Source organism: Equus przewalskii, chromosome 7, assembly GCF_037783145.1.
Source record: "Equus przewalskii isolate Varuska chromosome 7, EquPr2, whole genome shotgun sequence".
NCBI classification, from domain to species: Eukaryota; Metazoa; Chordata; class Mammalia; order Perissodactyla; family Equidae; genus Equus; species Equus przewalskii.
Window position 1 is genome coordinate 45,112,165 of NC_091837.1, and position 22,044 is coordinate 45,134,208.

At 37.7% G+C, this 22,044-nt stretch overlaps 1 protein-coding gene across 15 annotated transcripts in view; it reads right to left on the reverse strand.

Moving 5' to 3' along the window:
- MYOM1 (myomesin 1) overlaps positions 1-22,044 on the reverse strand; it is a 158,744-nt gene that overhangs the window by 61,161 nt on the left and 75,539 nt on the right. For all 15 annotated transcript variants that reach the window (XM_070629769.1, XM_070629763.1, XM_070629766.1 and 12 more), the window contains 7 exons: positions 18,367-18,508; positions 15,499-15,698; positions 13,655-13,711; positions 8,840-8,964; positions 3,190-3,373; positions 2,500-2,674; positions 316-437 (listed from right to left, as the gene is read on the reverse strand). In XM_070629769.1, the coding sequence (XP_070485870.1) occupies positions 316-437; positions 2,500-2,674; positions 3,190-3,373; positions 8,840-8,964; positions 13,655-13,711; positions 15,499-15,698; positions 18,367-18,508 (1,005 nt within the window). The remainder of the gene's footprint in view (positions 1-315; positions 438-2,499; positions 2,675-3,189; positions 3,374-8,839; positions 8,965-13,654; positions 13,712-15,498; positions 15,699-18,366; positions 18,509-22,044) is intronic.

A 22,044-nucleotide genomic window follows, 5' to 3' on the forward strand; every position in this document is an offset into this window, starting at 1 on the left:
CTTCATGGAATTCGATGGCCCTTCACATTCCCAGGATGAGGACTAGGTTAAAATGGAGTTTCACACAATGGGAAATATTTGAGGAAACTTGGACTTGTGAAGCTGAAAACGCTATGGATGCACAGTGATGAGGATCTGTAAAATGACAGCTATGGAAGGTTAGATGTCACCTGGAGTCAGAGAAAATGATCATCTAAGGATGGAATCATCAAGCAATATTGGAAGCTTTAAACAATTTCTGGAGAGGATGGTATCTTCCTTTGCAATTTAGAAAAATTCATTTTTTCCCTACAAACTTATGCATAAGGAACTTACCAATAGCAGCTTTTACTTCAATCGCTTCCGAATTCTGTGAATATTCACTAAGTCCAGCTGCATTAACTGCTCTGACCCGAAAAATATAACTCTGACCAGTAGTTAATCCATGACAAGTAAATCTAAAAGGAAAGAAAGTTTGTAAAAGCTTTCCTAGGTAGAGATGTAATGTACATGATGACCATAGTTAACACTGCTGTACGATATACAGGAAAGTCAATAAGAGAGTAAATCCCAAGAGCTCTCATCACAAGGAGAAAATTTGTTCCCTTTTTTCTTTTCTTCTTTCTTTTCTTTTTATTGTATCTACACGAGAAGATGGATATTAGCTGAACCTACTGTGGTAATCATTTCAAATATGTAAATCAAACCACCATGCTCTACACTTTAAACTTATACAATCATTTATGTCAGTTATTTCTCAATAAAACTGGGGAAAAAAACTTTCCTAGGAAGAAAATTAGAGAAGATGATTGTTATCTTAACTGAATGATCTTGCTTTATGAAAGTGATTCATTTTTTTAAAAGGAAGAAAAAGATGTACAGAGATCCAGGTAACATGTGCTTTAGACAAGAAGGCAGCTAAGGCAAATTTTTAAACTTACTCTGCCAGACAATGAGGAGTCTTGGTTTCCCCCTGAATAAGGACCTTAACATTTCTGAGCCTCTGCATGCTTATCAGTAAAATGGGGATAATAATGGATACATACTAATTTTTGTGTAAACATTGGCCATATTACAGGGCCTGGCATACAGGAGGTACTTAATAAATAATAGGTGGTATTAATAATATTATTAGTGGCTATTTCGGGTATATACTTATGGCTGTGAGGCATGAGCTGCTCCTTGTCACAGAGACCAAGTCACTGCCCCCCTGCATGCCAGGGAAGGTACAATTACTTGAGAAATAACACTAGACTCTGAAAATAAGGTGAAAAATGGATTCCAGAATTACCATTGAGATATAAGGATCCAATAATGGGTGTGAATCCAGGGGCAGTTTCACACATAAAACAACCTCATGTTTTAATAGCTATTATGGCTATAAATAGTTGTTTCATGAATCACTATAACATTTTAATCCCTCCTAAGGACTATAACCAGAGTTATGACTCTACTACTATTAGCATGTTTAAATATTTCATAAAGGAAACCATAATTTAGGCCAGGCCTTCAGGTCAGCGCAGTGAATATTTATTGAATGCTTCAGTGTTCCAGACCCTGAGCTAGGTATTGTAAATACCAAGATGAATAAAAAATGGTGCCTGCCTTTGAGCAGCTCCGAAACGTTTGTGGAAAGGCAGACTCTGCCTACGCTCTGTGAATGTTTCTAAATAGCCCCAAGAAAACGCTGGGAACTCAGAGTAAAAGTGAAATCCACAAACACACCAAGTGAATCTCTTGCAAAACATATTGCCTTCTCCCATTAATCGGTTTGTCTCTATTCTCTCATGTTCTGCAAAAGAACCACTCATCCTATGAGGGTCCTTGGACTTAGAAGTGGCTAAGCCAGAAGGTGCTTAACAAGCTTGTCTGACAATGTTTGGGGAGAGATTCCCTTCTCAGATTGGTCCTAAATCAAAAGAGGCTCAGAGTTTGGGTGCTGGCCAGAATTCACCATCAACTTGCAAAGCTGGTTGATAAAATATTTGAAAGCAAGAAAAAATAACCCTCCCCACATTAGAAGCAGATATAAAGAGGTGGCAAAGTATTCTGAATGCCCTTGTTTTGGTGTTATTTATGTCTCCTTGGCACTGGGATTAACTATGCTGATTCAGAATTTGTAAAGTGTTGATACTTTTTTCTGTTCATTTAAAATACCTGGGTAATTTATGTTAGCTAGAGTCTATCAGATCCTTCAAAGCTAGTATCACATTGGGTATTAAACACCAGAACAGAGGGGTAAGAAGGACAAATAGCGTAAAAGAAAAGAATCAGAAAAAAGCTATAAAATGAACCCTTATCATGGCTGGCATGTGTTTCTAAGTGTTTAACATCATAAGTAAATGTTTACGTTTAATTTTAAATTCATTTAGATATTTAGAGTATAATGTTTTTAAAAAAAATCTCCCTCCCTTGGATGTTTGTGCCGCTGTATGGGTCCATGGTCACCTTTCCTCTTGGCAGCTTCTGCGGCTCTAGAGTCGGAAGGCCCCCCCCAGTACACACACGCAGTGCGGTTACCGTGAGCCCTTCACGGGGTTGTTGTTGCAGGGCTCCCACTTGCCGGAACCAACAACGCTTGACTCTATGTAGTACCCGACCAGCTCTTTAGCATCTTTGGATTCCTCCCATGTAACTACCACTGATGTATCTGTATTTCTGCTTGGGATGACATTGCCTGGGGCCTTAGGGATATCTGAGAAAAGAAGAAAATGATGATCAAATTCAGGGTGGTTTTAAAAATACATGCTTATCATATATGCACAGACACACACATATACACATATTATACAAATAGTCATGTCCAACATACAACTGCTTTATTTTATAATATATTTGTTAAGGCAGAAAATTAAAAAGTAAATATGTTAGTTTGGGAGCATAATGAAAAACTAAACACCCATGAACATACCAACCCACTCCAGAAAAAATACATTAGTAATACTGTTGAAACTCCTGGAGGAGTTTACTTTTCATAACTTCAAGTTTACTTTTCATAAATTCATAACAATGAATTTTTGTTTAATGTATTACTCAAGTAATCAATTGAATTTTTAATATGAAAGAAGGATGTCACCATTTTTACTTCTGCGTGATATATATATATATATATATATATATATATATATTCTAATGAGATTCTTACTTTGGCTCTTCTCTTGAATTGAAGTAAAATAAGTTTACAGTTGTTCGACTAAACTCTACACTTACCAAGTTTGTCCCCTACCACGGTCACATCCGTTGCCTCTGAGGGCTCACCAACTCCTGCTGAATTAGAACAGCGGACGCGGAAACGGTAGGATTTCCCCTCGGCCAAGTCGAACAGAGCAAAGCGGGGCGACTTCACAGGGAGCTCTGTGTTCACCCGCTGCCAGTTTTCTGTTTCTGCGTCACACTGCAGCCAGAACAGTGAAACCCATTGAAAGCATACCAAGGATAAACGGGAACTCCAGGACAGGCATCTTGTAGTTTTATTTATCAGACATGTTATGTGAGTTGGACTGGAGAAGAGATTTGGAGGAAATGGGGAATGGAGCATCTGAAGTCCATAGGATTATCTAAATCCAAATATGGCTTTGGATTTTGTATTGTTGGGCAAATATGCAACTTTAATACTTCACTTCCTTTATTAACTAAATAAGATCATCGATTTACTTACAAAAGTCCTTAATTTATTTAGAAGATAGTTTGGGATCAGATCCGTTTCTAATTCTTAGTGTAGGTAATTAAATTTAATATGCTATGTTAGATAGTTAAATTTTCATTTCATTGTTATAAACTGTATTATTTTGAACGTTATTTAGTGATTCATAACCTAATTCAGGTCTATGCTCAAATAATACCACCTCGGAAAGGCCTTCTTGATCACCCCTTCCCCATCACCAATCTAAGAGTTCTTTGTTCCTTTCCCACCACTCTGTGTCCCTTAACCTGCTTTATTTTTCTTCAAAACACTTATTGCTACTTGAAATTAAATTATTTATTTCTTGTCTCCTCCATTGGAAAGTAAATTCCAATGAAATGGGTTCAGGGAGCTGTCATGTTCACTGCTATACTTCAGAGCCTAGAATTGTATATTCGAGCTTTGGTAGAGAATAGCATAAAATGAAAATTACTGGCAGTCTTCAGTAATCCTTTTTCCCTCCTATTCTAATTTTTGACCCTGTCCAAGGTCAGTGCAAGCAATTGTGCTACAGAACTTTTGAACAGTTTCAAGAGACTTTTTCAGGAATCCAAACCTTGTGATAGACTGACCAGTGTCAAGAATGATACAGTTTGGGGAACATAAATTTACTGGTACATTGTTGGTCATAATCTTCATTGACTTGAAATGGGAGGCAATGTGGCCTGCAAAAAGACCCCAGAAGCATCGATTCTGGTCCTAGATTTCTTAGTAATGAACTACATGACCTTGCGAAAGTCACATGAGAGCTCCTGGTCTCAGTTTTATGTCTGTAAGATAAGCAGATTTGACAAGGTAACTCTAAAGTCCCTTGCAGTTCTTTATATGATAATGTGGCAGTTGTGTGTGTGGGAGGGTAGAGAGGATAAATTTTCCTTAAACAATCAACCTGCTGTCCATGGAGGGATAAAATTCTCCCAGACCTTTAATCCTTTAGTTTATGGCTATGATTCATTTTGACATATTGTGCCCTGGGGAACACATAAGCAATCATCACTCATTTATACTTTCATAAGAAAAACAATAGCTGCCTTTCACTGTGCTAAGAACTTTATACACCATTGTAACTCTCTAATTCTTTCAACTGTGTTCGGAAGTAGGTGTTGTGGAGAATTGTGTGGTTATCAAAGTTCCAGAGAAGACTTAGGTTTGAGAAGGTTGAAAGGCAGCAAAGTGTAACAGTTGGATATATGCACCTGAGCCAGACTGCCTGGGTTCAAATCCCAGCTCTGCCTCTTAGTAGCTGTAGGACCTTGGGCAAATTATATACCCTATCAATGCCTTAATTTCCTCATCTACAAAATAGGCATGATGAAAATAAAAGTATTTCCCTCATAGGGATACTGTAAGAATTAAGTGGGTTAACATGTGTCGAGTGCTTAGAACAGTGCCTGGTCCATAGTAAACATCAGCTATTTTCATTCTTGTTGATAGAAACAGAGCTATGAAGTAATACAGTCCTTGTCTCTGACATGACCAGATTTTTGATAGGGGAATGAGAGGAAGAGCCCAAGAAGTAAAACAACTAAGGAAAAAGTTTGGGGCTGGAAAGAACACAGCAGGTTGGAGGGCTGGGAGTGTGGAAACCTGATTCATCTTCTTCCCTTGCTAATAAACCCCTCAATTTCAACCATCTCAGGTCTCACGGACATTGTACAACTGGTTGTAAGCCTGTAGCCATGACAGGCAAGTCCATGCTTTATGTGCACGCAAATCATAGGTAAAAAGTTCTGTGAAGAAGCGTAAGCACAGGGGTAACTGAAAAGGCAGCGCAGCCGTGGTGTGAACATTCTGGGGACGGAAACTCGCCACAGGACAAGCGTGTGAAACATTTCCCCTTAGAAAGGTCAATGTTCTCAGAAGTGGTTCATAAGAAATAACTTGAGACTCAGCTCGGGGGAACGGTTTGACATTTGGATAGTTCTTCTGTAAATGTGCCCGAGGTCTCTGGACATGTTCTGCTTCCCCAGTACTTCAACATCCTGGGCGTGCTGTACGTGTCAGCTGTATCCGAACCGGCCTCTCTACTCACGCTGTACCCTTAAATGTCCCCTCTGTTCCATACTAAGAGATGCGCTGGTAGAAGAATACTTAAATTTTTAATCAAGACTCATCATGTATTTAGGTCTAGGGAAGTTACTGACTTTTCTGGAGAAATTAGAGTTTATGTGACCAAAGGAAATGATCAACAGAAACCAAAGTTGACTCTTCTGAAGAAAATGCCTCAGTAGTAGGTTGCTACTGTGTCATTGTTATAGGAAAGATGGTAGTTACTGTCGCAGAGTTTCTTCAGAAGCCTCTTCCTGTGGAACATTTCAAAAGGATTCAGTGGGGGTGTACATTAAACACCCCAGGAAGTGAACAGTTATCACTCTACTCTTGCCGTCTATTAAAAAAATAGAGAAAAATTTTCTTTAAAAATTGAGAATGCTACTCAAGTTATATTTTATTTGAGGCTAATAGCTAGAAAATATAAAAATTAATAAAGATATAAATTTTTAATATTATTTTGGTAAAATCAGACTCTCTTGGAAGATGTCCATAGTGCACACTGAAGAGATGATCCATTTATTGTTACCAGTTTGCTAGGGATAAGAAGGAAGTGAGGCATGCTCCTCAAAGACATGAACTAAACATTCTTATCAAAGGACAGTAATTAATAAAGGGAAACCGCAGACCCTAGCACTTTCAGTTCCAGTATAATTTTCTTAAGTGCCACTGATTTGAAATAATTAAAAGGCCATAAAAATAGTTGCATATTGCTTTTATGTTTTCACCTATTTTGCAGATGTTTGCACACACCTATATACCTATGATATCTATTCTCTTGTAATAATTGTCAGGGAAGGCAACCCAATAGGTGTTTTGAAATTGAATAATCAGAATAGCATTAAGGATAAAAGAGAGAGGCTTTTAGGAAAATTAATTGTGCTCCATAAAATTTTTGCAAAAAAAAAGAAAAGACCTTTTCTATGATTTTGCTATGAAAGTAAAATGTACAGTAAATGACCCTTTATCAAGCTATCATACAATTTTATACAAATTGTCTCAAAGACAAATACTGTGTAATCTCATTTATATGTGGATTCTAAAAACAAACAAACAAAAAAACCAAAAAAAAACTGAACTCATAGATACAGGGAACAGATTGGTTGTTGCCAGAGGCAGGAGGATGGGAAAAATGGGTAAAAGGGGTCAAAAGGTACAAATTCCAGTTATAAAACAAATAAATCATGGAATGGAATGTACAGTATGGTGACTATAGTTAATAACACTGTATTGTAAAAAAAAAATATATACAAAAAAGTACAAACACTTGTTTTATTATTGTTCTAAAAAAATGGTACATAGCTGCCAATAAAAATGTAAATATTCTCACATAAAGATAAACTTACTTTTGTTTCATTTTTTAAATTATATTCTAATCAAAACTTTCCTAACAAATGGATTATGAACCTCATTTTATTTAATTATTTTTATTGAATAAATTGGACATGTAACATTGTGTAAGTTTTAGGTGTACAACATGTTACTTTGATACATTTGTGTATTGTAATATGATTGCCAATGAAGCAATACTTATTAATAATTATAGTACAAGACCATCGTCTATATTCATTATACTGTGCATTGGAGCTCCAAGGCTTATTTACTATTCATTACAAGCTGGTACCTTTGAACACTATTACTCTTATTCCCCCACCCCCATTCCCTGGTAACCACTGTTTTCCTCTGTTTTTCACAGGTTCAACTTTTTTAGATCCACATATAAGTGGTATCAGACAGTACCTGTCTTTCTCTGTCTGACTTACCTCACTTAGCACAACATCTAACGTCCATCCATGTTGTCACAAGTGGGATGATATCCTCTTTTCTCATGGGGGAATAACAGTCCATCACATATATGTACCACATCTTTTTTATCTATTCATCTGTTGGTGGGCATTTGGGTTGTTTCCATATCTTGACTATTGTGAATAATGTGATAAATATGGGAGTGCCTATATGTCACTGAAATCCTTTTACTTTTTTCATCTCCCCCCTCCTCGCACCCCCATGCCATGTATTTTTTGAAGATGTGGAGTTGCCCCTGGTACTACCTTTTAACATAGCTAGTATCCAACTTCTTTTCCTGAGGGCTTCCTTTAAATTCTGTTTTCATTTCCTTTGGATAAATACCCGGAAGCAGAATTGCTGGATCAAATGGTAGATCTATTTTAAATCTTTTGAGGAACCTCCATATTGTTTTCCATAGTGGTTGGACCAATTACATTCCCACCAACAACGTATAAGGGGTGAATCACATTTTAGGCAAATTCTTTTTAAATGCCCTTTTCCAGTATCAATTATCTTGTTGGCCAAGGACTTCTTCCACCCTAGAGCCCCATGCCTTGCCTGGCAGGTTCTCCTACGTGTCTGCACTTACAGCTGAGGCAGTTCTCCCAAATAGTATCCTGTCCAGGTCTTGGCTTTTCTACATTTTCTGGGCATAAATACTTATTAGGATTCCCGTAAAATATGGGTATATGATAGATTTCATGTAATTCTCATCATTCCATGCCTTTTAGGCTTTCATTGTATGCTGCCCTCTCTAAAATAATATAATTACAATATAATTTTAAGATAATTGACAGAAAGAACCAGCCAGTATTTTATGTTGTTTCATAATCCCTGACCATACCACACCACCTGCACTTAGAGTAGTGCTAGTTAAGCGCGAGGCAGCATGTGAGGCCTTTCCCTCTTCAACTTTCCCAGCCATTAGAAAGCACTGTAATTTCTATTCCTCTCACCATCTATCCTCATTGATGTTCACTCCCTGCTGGAGAAGGACAAGTGAAAGAGAGATGAAAAGCCATTCCTAGAGCAAGGGAGACAGAGAAAGTCTCTAGAAAACATTGCCATACAGGCAATCTGCAGTTTCAGGAACATCTCTCATCCTACAGGGGTTATGATTTGGAGTCTGTGGACCTCTTAGGAGTCTAAGGGTGAGCCTGAAGGATCCACAAATCCCCTGAACTTTCAGGCAAAGTTATGTGTGATATACATTTTTTGGTGGAGATTGTTCATAGTTTATAAGGGTTTAAAGAGTTCAGGACACAATGGAAATTTAATTTCTTCTTTAAAGAAATCTTTAGGAAGTGGCATGGGGTAATAATGTTGATCCCAGAGTCTTACCTTTTCCACAAAGTACAGAATGCCCTCATGGCCACGCTGGCGAGGGGGTTTCCAGCTTAGCACCACATAGCTTCGGGTGGCCTCAGTGACAGAGAGGTCTGTGGGGGGCCCAGGAATAATACCCTCTGAAAAACAACAAGGAAAAGTGAGGAGCACACACTCGGGGAAGCCTATGATACTCAGAGGTCACAGATGCTTCTCTCCTACTGGAGGAGGAGTTAATTACTGCTCCACAATATAAAGAAATATCTTGTCTCTAAAATTCTTCCCAAAACATTCATTCATTCTTTCAAAGCCATAATTTTACTTTCGTTGCTCGACAATTTTAATTTCCTTATTAGTCCTGAAAAACAATAGCAATGACACAAGTTATCTTTTCTATCTTTATAAAGAGGAGTGGAATCATAGTTCTCAAATGCAATTTAAAATGTGATTCTCTACTTCTGCTTCTGGACAAGAGGGAGTAACAGGACTGGTGTTGGGAGACAACTCTGAATGGTTTTCTGCACATCTTCTATCAGCTTTTTTTTTTCCAGAATATCTTTTCAAGGATGTTTGGATAACAAACAGCCTGGGACTACAGAGATAGTATATCCTCTAGGGCAGAGAATTGACTTGTTTTCTGACCAGAATAATAAAGACAATCTTTCTCTGGAGAAAGTTCGGATAGGTTTGTTAGCAGCCCCCTTCTAAGATTGAGGTTTCCCAAGTGCAAGGTTTCTCAGCTGTGACACAAATCTACTGTGTGTGCAGCAACCATCTATGCTCTCCACATCGCTCTGTGGTACTTGGGGAGGCAAGGGAAACCAAGGAGAACATGAAGCTCATGCTGCCTGCTGTGCTGTGAGTAACATAAAACCCTTTGTCTCTGACCCAGGACTCTCCTGTCTTTCACCAGCACCTATGAAACTGTGGTATGAAACTTATTAGCTTGTAAGTAGGATAAAATTTTAGACCCTCCTCAGTTCTTGACATTGGAGTGACCTGTCCATGTGAAACCACTAAAAGACTGAGCAAAATACACGAACAACTGTTTACAGACCTTGGACATTAGTCAGCATAGGATAAAGAATCCTGATAGATGGCAAACAAATTAGGTGAGCCCTACCATTGTCCCAGCTTACATTCTAGAGACAGTTTCAAGGCAGCAGCTCAGGGAAAGGAACCCAGGTAGAGTCTGGCAGTCTCCCTGAGTAGAGGAGAAGAAGCTGGAATTCTGGAGAGGGGAAGGTATCCACAGATAGAGTCACAGAGAGAGGTTTCAGAGATCTGCAGAGGGTCCCTCTGGAGTGCTCACCTGAATACTGATTACATGCATATGAGGAAACCACCTGAGGCCAGGGAAAATCCACATGGAATAATTGGAGGGAACAATCCTCAAAGCTCTCATAGGGCCTGGGAGAGTTCATGTTCCCACCAGCCAGAGTGGAAATCTCCTAATTCATGGTTCATCCAGTAGAGTACTCAGAAGGGTATTGCCTCTGCAGTGAGGCCAAATTACCCCCAGACTAAAGGCTGCTCTGATTTCACTTAACAAAAGCAAGCCTTGAAAGGATTGTTTCCCTAGAATGAAGCTCAAGAGTATTTATAAAAATACAAAAATATCCAGCACCAAATAATGTAAATTCAAAATGTCTGGCATCTCATAAAAAATTATCAAGTATGCAAAGAAGCAAGAAAATACAACCCATAATGAGGAGAAAAATCCACCATAAAAACAAAACCAGAAATGTCGCAGATTATAGGATTAGTAGACAAGGATATACAAACAGTTATTATAAACATATTCCATATGTTCAAGAGAATAAAGATTGAACATGTTAATTAAAGACATGGAAAATATAAAAATGATACAAATTAACATCTAGAGATAAAAATTACAAAGTGTAAGATGAAAAAAACCCACTAGCTGGAATTCATAGCAGGTTACAGACTGAAGAAGAAAAGGATAGTAAAATTAATGACACAGTGGTAGAAAGTATCCAAAATGGAACACAGAAAGAAAAAAGACTGAAAGGAAGAATGAACACAGCACCAGTGAGCCGTGGTTTCAAGTGACAAGAAATTGGAGCTGCTGAAGTAGAAAAGAGAGAAGAGCATACAGAAAAAAATATTTAAAGAAATAACGGTGATAACTTTTCCAAATCTGATGAAAACTACAAACTCACAGATTCAAGGAACTTGCAAATCCCAAGCACAAGATATATGAAGGAAACAATACAAATGCACATCATAATCAAATTTCTAAAACCAACGATAAAAGGAATGTCTTGAAGGTCGATAGAGAAAAAAAAGATACATTACATACAGAGGAACACAGATAAGAATGACAGCAGATCTGCACTACAATGGACCAACTTCTTTAAAGTACTGAAAGGAAGACTGTCAACCTAGAATTCTATACCCAGTGAATATATATTTCAAAAACAAAGATGAACTGCAGACTCTTTCAGACATAAAAAAATAAATAATTCATAACCAGCAGGCCTACACTACAAGAAATATTAAAAGAAATGCCTTAGGTGGCATGTTAGATGGAAATCCAGATCTACACAAAGAAATAAAGAGCTACAGAAACGGTAAAAATGTGAGTGAATATTGAAAACTTTTTTCTTACTTTTTAAATCTCTTTGAAAGATAAGTGATTATTCTAACCACAATAATAACATTATCTTGTGCAACTTATAATATACACACAAATAAAATGTATGTAACAACAGCACCGTGGCTTACAGTGGGAAATGGAATAATACTCTTCTAAGTTCTTACACCACAAGTGAGGAGATATAATATTACTTGAAGGTAGGTTGTGATAAGTTGTATATTATAAATTCCAAACTACTATAATGCAAAACAAAGAGTTATAACTAATAAGATAACACAGATAAAATGGAATAACAAAAATACTCAATTCAAAAGGAAGTAGAAAAAGAGGAAGAAGGAAACAGATGGAATAGATAGAAAATAAATAGCAAGATAGTAGACTTAAATGCAACCATATCAATAATCACAATACATGTAAATGGGTCAAACACCCCAATTAACAGGCAAAGATTACCAAATTGCATAAAAAAGTAAGATCCAACTATAGGCCGCCTACAAGAAACACAATTTAAATATAAAGATACACATAGGCTAAAAGTAAAAGGATGGAAATCATATGCCATACTAACACTAATCAAAAGAATGCTGGAATGGCTATATTAATATCAGACAAAGTAGAGTCCAGGCAAAAAACATTACCATGGATAAAGGAAGTCACTTTATAATACTAAAGTGGTTAATTGATAAGAGGATATAACAATAAAAACGTTTATGCATCTAATAACAAAGCCTCAAAATACATGAAGCAAAAGCTGGTAGAACTACAAGAAGAAATAGATAAATCCACCATTTAGTCAGAGATTTCATCACTACTTTATCAATAATTGATAGAAAAAGCAGATAGAAAATCATTAAGGATATAAAAGACTCAACAGAAATCTCAGCAGGTTTTTTTGTAGAAATTGATAAGCTGATTTATACTACCTGATTTCAAAACTATGAAGCCTTAAAAATAAAAAAAATATGTAGCTTATATAAAAGCTACAGTAATCAAGAAAGTGTGGTATTGGTATAGAGAAAATAAAATTGACCAATAGAGATTCCAGAAATAGACCCACAGATATGCAATCAATTGATTTTGACAATGGTGCCAAGGCAATTCAATGGGAAAAGGATAATCTTTTCGATAGATATTGCTGATATAATTGGACAGCTATATCCAAAATAATAAGAACTGAGACCCCTACTTCAGACAATATAGAAAAAATCAATTTGAAATGGATCATAGACTGAAATGTAAAAGTGAATGCTATAACATTTCTAGAAAAAAACCAGGAAAAATATTGAGTGAACTCAGATTTAGCAGAGATATCACATATGATGCAAAAATGACAAATAACCACATGAAAAGATGCTCAACATGACTAGGGAAACGCAAATTGAGACCACTATGCACCTACTATGAAATAACACTATGGTATAAAACACCAATATGCACCCACTAGAATGGCTAAAATTGAAAATACTGACCATACCAAGTACTGGCGACAATGTAGAACAACCAGAACTCTCATATACTGAGGATGGAATGTAAAAGGGTACAACCATTTTGGAAAACAGTGGGAAGTTTCTTTAAAAATTAAACATATACCTACCATAAGACCTATCCATTCAATGTGTAGGTATTTATCCAAGAGAAATGAAAGCATATGTCCACACAAACACTTAACAAAGATGTTCATAGAAGCTTTCAATGATGAATGGATAAATAAACTGATACATGCATCAATATGGATAAATCTCAGAATAATTATGCTCAGTCAAGGAAATCAGACAAAAATGAGTATCATTCCATGTATTTAAAATTGTGGACAACAGAAACTATAGTGACAGAAAGTAGATTAGTGACGGCCTGGAGATGGGGAAGGGGTAGGAGGGAGGTATTACAAGGTGGCATGAGAAAATTTTAGGGGTGATGGATATGTTAATTATTTTGATCACGGTGATGGTTTCACAGGTGTATCCACATATAAAATTTATAAAATTTTACATTTTACAGACATGAAGTTTACTGTATCTCAATTATACCTTAATAAAGTTTTTTTAAAAAGTGATCCTTTAACAACATGAGTTACTTCATGATCTCCACATACTTCAGAATGTTCTTTCCAAAACATATTAAATAATATGCATTGTAGTCTCCCTCCACAACAAAAGTAAACCACATAGCAAAACATTGGCAGTAGTATCTGGGGAAAACGTAGCTTTTACCTGTAGGTTCCTCTTCAGTGACAATGATCTGTCCAGTCCAGGGTGCTGAAGGGCGGCCTGAACAGAGATAAATATAAAAATCACAAACATTCACAAATGCAGTTTCAATTGCACTGATATGCTGTCTAGATTAGTCACAGATGGGTTTGGTACTAGTTTACTTATGTATTGTCCTATTGAATCTTACTGAGCAAATATATGGTATTGTGTCCTCAAGGGACTCACTATCGGCTAGAGCCCAGGACCCGCCTGGACTGAGTTGACATTTCCAGAATTGTACTTCACAAGTGAGATAAATAACCTGTGTTCACTTACTGTTCAATGTGGATCTCCTGAAAAATGTAGGCTCTCTCGTTCCTTCTTAAGAGATAGCATGGATTTGGGAGAAAACTTTTTGGAACAATTATAAGCCCTGTAGTTATTTATCTGTCATAAGGAAGATGAAAGAGGAGAGGGGTGCTGATCCTGCAGTTAAGCTCAACAAAAGCAATTTCTTTCCAGCATATTTTGAAAAGTGTTCTCTACGAAGGAAAGCAGTTTAGATTCTGAGTCAGGAAAATGGATGAGACAGACAGTATAAAGTTGAAGGGGAAATTCATTTCTGTGTTCCCATAGATATCAGAAAAAGAGAATGGTTCAACTCCTCTTTTAATCAAGGAACTTTTCACCAGGGACTTTGTGCAAAAATGGAAAGGTGATGAACAAGGTAACTTATTGTCAATTCAAACAAATTTTATTTTAATTGGAATTTATAAAAGAGGAGTAAATGAAACTATGAAATGGAATTAGGAAAGAGGGAGGGAAGTCGGACGGTAGATGAAAGTGATTGGAGACCAATCAAGGAGGCTGACTAGGAAAAGTCTCTATAGAAAAGATGGCATCATTTTACTTAGATTTTTATGATGCCACTATATATACTTAAGGTAAAGAACAACACTGTGAATATGGCATAGACCGGCCATCCTCAACTAGGGTGAATTTGCCCCACGGGGACATTCCGTAATGTTTGGAGACTATTTTGATTGTCACAACGGTGGGGGGAAGGGAGGGTTCCATCAGCATCCAGTGGGTAGAGGCCAGGGACACTGCTAAACGTCTTACAATGCACAGGATAGCCCCCTACAACAAAGAATTATCTGACCTAAACTGTCAATACAGCCAAAGTTGAGAAATCTGATATATACTGAAACGTTAATTTCCAACAATTCTTTTAAGGTCATTTTATGGTCCCTATTATTAAGGATGCCATATGGGGTCCCATGAAACAAATGTGGAGCACAATTCATATACCATGGTTTTCATACTGAGATTTGGAGGCTAAATATATGAAAAGATTATTTTTGACTGTCTAATGTGGAAACTCAAGTAAGTATCAGATACAATGTTGTAAATGTGTCTTTCCTTTCATATAAAGAAATCCACTGTGTTGACATATTAATGCTATAAGGGATAAATTCAAGGTTAAAAAATTTACCTTACAATTTTAAAAACTGAACCAGAAGGAAAAGTATATTTGGAGTGTGCTAACAAAATGAATAAAAATGCTCTCCAGGCTCTTGGTTTTCTTATTTCATTTCAAACACAATTCCTGGAACTAAGTTTAACAAGACAAAGTTTTCTGAATCAAACAAAAATAAAATAAAACCCTTAGAGAATAGATGAGTCAAAAAACAAACACTTGTTTTTGGTTTTGGTTTTTGTTCCCCTAGGATTTTCTGATCAATAAGGGATTTCTTATTCTCTTCTCCCTCTAGTGGAAGGGTGAGGAATAACCTTGCAATGACATCTATCACAGTTATTTAAAAAAGGTTCAGGAACCATCCTGAAAAATGAAAAGTACTTACTTTTAAGTCTAGCTTTCTCAGCTGGATCCAGAGCAGCTACAGGCTCAGAAACACGAGATGGTAGACCTATTCCAGTTTTATTCACAGCTCGAACTCGGAATATATAGGAACGACCTTCTATCAATCCAGTGACTGGAAAACGTGCAAACTTCACAGGTGTGTCATTGCATTGAGACCAGCTATCTGTGCCCACCTCACATCTAATGGAAAGAGAGTGAGTAGCAAAATCTTAAAAGAAGTATGGCTAAATTATTAGCTCCAAAGCTGCAAACCACCCTCTTGCTGTGGTCTTCTCTCTATAAAATATCCAGATCAATTGTGCCCAGCTAGTTATTTAACTGCAGACACCCAGTTCCACTCAATTGCAATGTGTCTTCTTTAACAAGCAGAAAGAAGTGTCAGATCCTTTCTGAACACATATATGTTGTTTGAACTCACTAAAAGCAGGCAGCTGAGGGACCTCATGTGATAAGCAGAGGACCTTTGGGGAAAAAAAGACGCAGACAGATATGTACAGTCTCTACAGTGGAGAGACTCATGGGGAGAATCCTCCAAATCTCTCCCTGGCTGATGTCTTCAATTCCACTGTTAGTGACTTCTTTATTTGTCTACTTTAGGCATTTTCTTTTAAAAATGGGATTATTGGGGGCCGGCCCCAGGGCCGAATGGTTAAGTTTGCGTGCTCTGCTTCAGTGGCCAAGGGTTTCGCTGGTTCGAATTCTGGGTGTGGACATGGCACCGCTCATCAAGCCATGCTGAGGCGGCATCCCACATATCACAACTAGAAGGACCCACAACTAAAAAATACACAGCTATGTACGGGAGGCTTTGGGAGAAAAAGGAAAAAAATAAAATCTTTAAAAAAAATGAGATTATTGTTAAGAAAGTTAACACTCTAAAAGATACCTACTTGTACTGTAGCTTGGAAAGAGCTCACTTGATGGTTACCCCATGTTGTGTGAGTGGAAAGGCGAGGGGGTACCATAGTATATTTGTTTCTTAACAGATGAGATTGACAAGATGCAGAGAAATTTCCAGGCCTGGCAAGGGAAGTTTAAGTACTTGGAATCTCTGATTTCTTTTTTTTTCTTCTTTTCCCCAAAGCCCCCCAGTATATAGCTGTATACTCTAGTTGTAGGTCCTTCTGGCTCTGCCATGTGGGACACCTCCTCAGCATGGCCTGATGAGTGGTGTTAGGTCCGTGCCTCGGATCCCAACTGGTGAAACCCTGGGCCACTGAAGTGGTGCGAACTTAACCACTTGGCCACCGGGCCTGCCCCAGGAACCTCTGATTTCTAATAGGCTGCTTTTATGGCAGTTAGTGACTGGGGATGGAGTGTCACACCCTGGGAGACAGATGACAGTTCAGATCATGCTACTGGCCAAACCAACAAGGGTTTAGGGGCTCAACCATGTGCCTGAATTATACAGCATTAGGATTAAGTAATGCGTCATTTTTTATGAGTAGAGCACAGCACTTTTAGTTTATATCACTTCCCTAACATGGCTCTATGTCCAAAATGTGTAATTCCCAAATGATTCTCATGGCGGAAGGGTTGCTAACGGCAGTGCAAACGTGGTTGGGGTGAAGGGTTTATCTTTGCTTCCTCACCATCACCCTTCCATTTTTTTTTGATACTGACAAGAGACATTTTCCTCAACTTTATATAAAGTGCTATCAAATATGGCTTCAATCTCTGCCTTCCATCCACTTTCCCCTAAATCTTTCCTTTGTAGAAATTCTAGAGCTGCTACGGGTGGGGTGCAGGAGGGAGCTCAGAGGGCTAAAACAATTCTTCAGACTGTCCCGTCTCCTCTCTCTCTGTGCAGATACTATCGTGGTGACCTAGTGATCCTACAGTGTGCTTCCTAACCCTTGTGTGGGCAGATAGAAAGGTGGAGAGCAGCTGCTCTGGAGACTTCTACAGCCTGTTGGAGCAGAAAGAACACAAACTTATAGCCAGGCTGATATTTGAATTCTAGTTCTGCTACTTACACTGTGTGACTTTAGGCAATTTAGTGTTTCCTCATTAGCATGTGGCCGTGGGCCAGCTACTTGTTTCCTACTTATAATAATAGCACTTACCTTTCAAAGGCTGGTTATAGATTAATAGTTAACATATGCGAACTGTTTAGGACAGTGCCATGCACATGGCAAATGCTTTATAGATATTAGCTATAATATGGTTGTTTTTATTATGACGAAGGCAAAAGGAAAACAAAATGTACTGATTGTCCCTGGTGTTTCACTGATCAAAGTTCTCAAATCCTTTAGAAATTTGCCAAAGACAATCAGGCAGAAATTGTAAGGATAAAAAAGAATCTATCTAAAACTTCACAGTTCATCATTACTAGAGGATGAAATAATATGAAAGCATTGAGTGTACTATTATATAGTATGTAATTTATTATAAATATTCCTCAGGATGGTATTGAGCCCAATAGTCATAGATTTACTATCGCTATAAATATTAGGTTTAATACACCTTGGTACAAAACCATGGTACCATGGCACAGATCATCTGTCCCTAGTGGTTTCTACAATCAGATTTTATTACTCAAAACTGGAAAGAGAATTGGAGAAACGATCTGAATAGCAACTAAGTCAGACAATAATGTATTTAGGTCAATAATCTAAATTTGTTGTCTATCTTGTATAAACTCACCAGATAATTAATGTGTAAGACCCAATTACTATATATATATATGAGAGAGAGAGAGAGGGAGAAAGAGAGAAGGAGACAGAGACACAGAGAAAGAGGGAGGAGAGATCATCAAAGAAAATATTTCACCTAGAAATGGTGGGAGAAATCAAGTATGCATCTCTATGGATAAATCACTCTAACTGAAGTTAGACAAAGTACTAACTTATCAATAAAATATCCCAGAATAGGACTCCCTCCATCCACAGCTGGCTGTTTCCAAGAGATGATGATATAATCTTTGTTGGCCTCTAAGCAAACCACATCCAAAGGAGAGGCTGGGGCTCCTTCAATCTCTGCATCAGCATCTGTGGAGATACAGAAGGATCCCATTAACCCTCTTGGACTTGTTCTGTCAGCCCAGCGGGCTGAGGTCTTAGTGCACACATTTCTTACCACATCACCATAGTGGACGCATCTTTGGCCCAGTAAAGCAAAGCTTCAATCTTGTAATTTGCTTACCAACATAACAATGTGTTTTTCACGGTCAGTACAAAGAACATTATGTTAGAAAGGGCTCTGAAAATGACCTGTGACCTTTGCCTCATGGCCCTTGCCTGCTCAAAATGTTCTAAAAGAAAATAAATATGGCGATATTGGGGATTGCTATTGGAAAAGTCTAATGTTAATTGTGCTAGAAAGTCTGTTCTTAAGATATTTATTGTGTTCAGAAACTACAAATGGCTCCAGAGGGGAAAAAACAGACTTTTCTCTCACCTTCTGGATGCATCTACAAGAGAATAAGCACCATGAAGCTTTGCCCATCCCTAAGCTGGGCACTACCACTTTGGAAGAGAAAGGAAAACATTCATTCTAATCAAATGTTTGTACCCAAAGTGAAGATACTTGCGAAAGGAATTCTGATGCAATATCTACATTTGAGTTTAGTTTATCTGAATTTAGTAAAAGTCCAGGATTATACGAGAAACAGAGGACCATGACTGTTTAGGAAATGGGATCCTCTGACAGTGGGTCCCCTCAGCAGTGTGTCTTCAGGCAAAGCTAAGTTAGTGAATCAGGATGTTTCTAGGAGGAGAGGAAGGGGAATGAAAATAATCAGTTAGGAGACTTTTAAGTGAGAACCATTAAGAGGCAGAGTCCCTGGGGGAGGGAATCCATATGTGCCAATCCCTCCTGGCATCTAGTCAACCCTTTCATAACTAGAATTAGTAAGAGGGAAGGTTGAGACATGTAGGAGACACTTAAGGGAAAACGCTCTTGTTGACGGAAGAAACGCTTTCTTTTCCTATAGGTGCACTTGTGTAACTGTTCTGAGTTATTAAAACATTTGATAACGCAGCAGGGATGTCTGTATACTGCTGAAGTTAATAGGTGTGCATCACCTGTGAAGAGCTCAAGTCACTTTGGTTTTGAACACAGTTTCTTGCCCCATGAAGCTGAAGTAAAGTGTCTCTAGGTAAATATCTCCTGAATAAGTGCTATGGGAGAACCCAACTAACGGGTGTCAAGAACAATGCAGAATCCCTGCATGCCACACAACAGGAAATGAGCATTTTGGTGGGGAGAAGCTTCTTTCCTTCCAGGTTTGACAGCACTGGATGGGGGAGTGGGCCTGCTGATGGTGCAGGTAGAAGAGAGCTAGAATGCAGGTAGAGATGCTGAGGTTAACAGGCCTCACATACTGCTGGAAAGCTGCTCAGCTGTGAGGGGGACAGCTGGCAACCTCTCGCCAGCTAGCAACTCCTCTAGTCCTTTTGTTAAAAGGTCAATAATGGAACAACCAGCAACCCCTGAGTTGACAGAGCAGAGTTTAGTTCACTGAACATTCATTGCTTGTAACAGCCTGGCAGACACTAGCATTTAGGGAGCCATTTTTCAGCATTTTTATAAAACTGCTTGGAATATGTCATTCGTGGGATGGGCTTGATAATCTTTCAAAAAACAGTTGTGTATAGCAGCTGCTAGAAGCCAAATCCAAATACTGTGTTATGTTACTTCACACTTGTGCTCTTGGCTTCCAGCAGCTGCTATAGAGTGCCGGGCCCACAGCTCCCATTCAGCCAATGCCAATCCTCTTTTTAGCCTCTGCCCTTCTCTCAACTCTCCAAATAGCCAAACTTTTTGTAGATCTGATTAATTAGGTCAAAGATTAGCCTGTTACTCTTTATATTTTGATCTCTGACACAAGCTATTAATAACTTTTTTCAAAATGTAAGTAATTCTATTGTTTATTTCAAAAGTAGTGCATGCCTAGAACCTGTATGATAATTGACCCCGTGGCCGAGTGGTTAAGTTCATGCACTCTGCTTTGGCGGCCCAGAGCTTTGCCAGATCAGATCCTGGGCGCAGACCTAGCACTGCTCATCAAGCCATGCTGAGGCAGCGCCCCACATAGTAGAACTAGAAGCACCTACAACTACAATAAACAACTATGTACTGGGAGGTTTTGGGAAGAAAACAAACAAACAAACAAAAAGAACATTGGCAACAGATGTTAACTCAGGGCCAATCTTAAGAAGAAAAAAGAAAAGAACAAGAAAACCTTTAAAATATATATATATAAATTTCTTTTTATTCCACAACTCAGAAATGACTACTACTAACATATTGGCCTAGATTTTTTTCTATATTTGTAAACTCAAAAGTGATTGTTTTTGAAATAAAAACGGTATGGACTATATGGTTTCATGTAAATTGTTTTTTCTTGATATATTTTCACATCAATAATATTTTATCTTATAACTCCCATTGGTGGATATTTAGATTTCTTCTAGTTTTTCCCAATACAAACATTTTTCTCAACTTTGTCTACTATCTTCCTAGAACTAGAATTGTTGGAAATGTGCACTGTCCATACACAGTGGCAAAACACCCTGAGAAAAGCTAAACCAATTTACACTCACCAGCAACGTACTGGAGTGCTGGTCTCTCCATTCCTTTATCCCAGTGGATTTTAAAATCTTTTAAATCTTTTCAATATGATGGATTGAAAAGTTTTATCACTTTAATTTTATTGTTTTGATTACTAGTGAAAACTTTTTCATATATTTATCTGTCATCTGCAACTCTTTTTCATGATGTTATTTCTCATCCTTTATCACTTTATCATTTCTCTCCCTCTGTCTCTTTCTGTGGGGAGAATACATAAAAGTCTAGAAGAATATGTAATAAAATGATAACATTGGATATCTCTGGAGGGTAGACTTATGGATGACTTCTCTTTTTCTTTTTTTTTCTCATTTATAGTATCTATTTTTTCACAGAGAACATATTATCTATGTAATAAAATCCAGGCCAAATGTGTGCAGCTCTGGAATGTGTTTCTGCAGACATATGCTGCTTTATATACTGATCGTTCTGGTTCAGAAACTATTTTCTAAGCAGCAAAAATGCCAGGGCTCTAAAAAATGCATTGAAATTGCCTCATGCAGCTCAATGGATACAGTTTTAAAAAACATATAAAATGTCATTTAAAATACTTTGGCAGTTTCTAAAAAAGTTAAACATAAATTTAACACATGACCTAACAATTCCACTTGTAGATATCTACCCAAGAGAAATGAAAACTTAGGCCCATGAAAATGAACACAAATGTTCATAGTAGCATTATTCATAATAGCCAAAGAGTAGGAACAATCCAACTGTCCATCAACTGGTGAATGGATAGACAAAATGAGGCATATCCACACATTGCAATACTAGACATCAGTAAAAAGGAGCAAACAACTAACATAATGAACCTCAAAATATGCTCAATGAAAGAAGACAGATGTAAAAGACCATGTATTATATCTAGAAATGTCGAGAAAAGACCAATCTGTAGAGACAGAAAGTAGATAGGTGGTGGCCTAGGGACTAGACTGGGGAATGGGCACAAGAAATC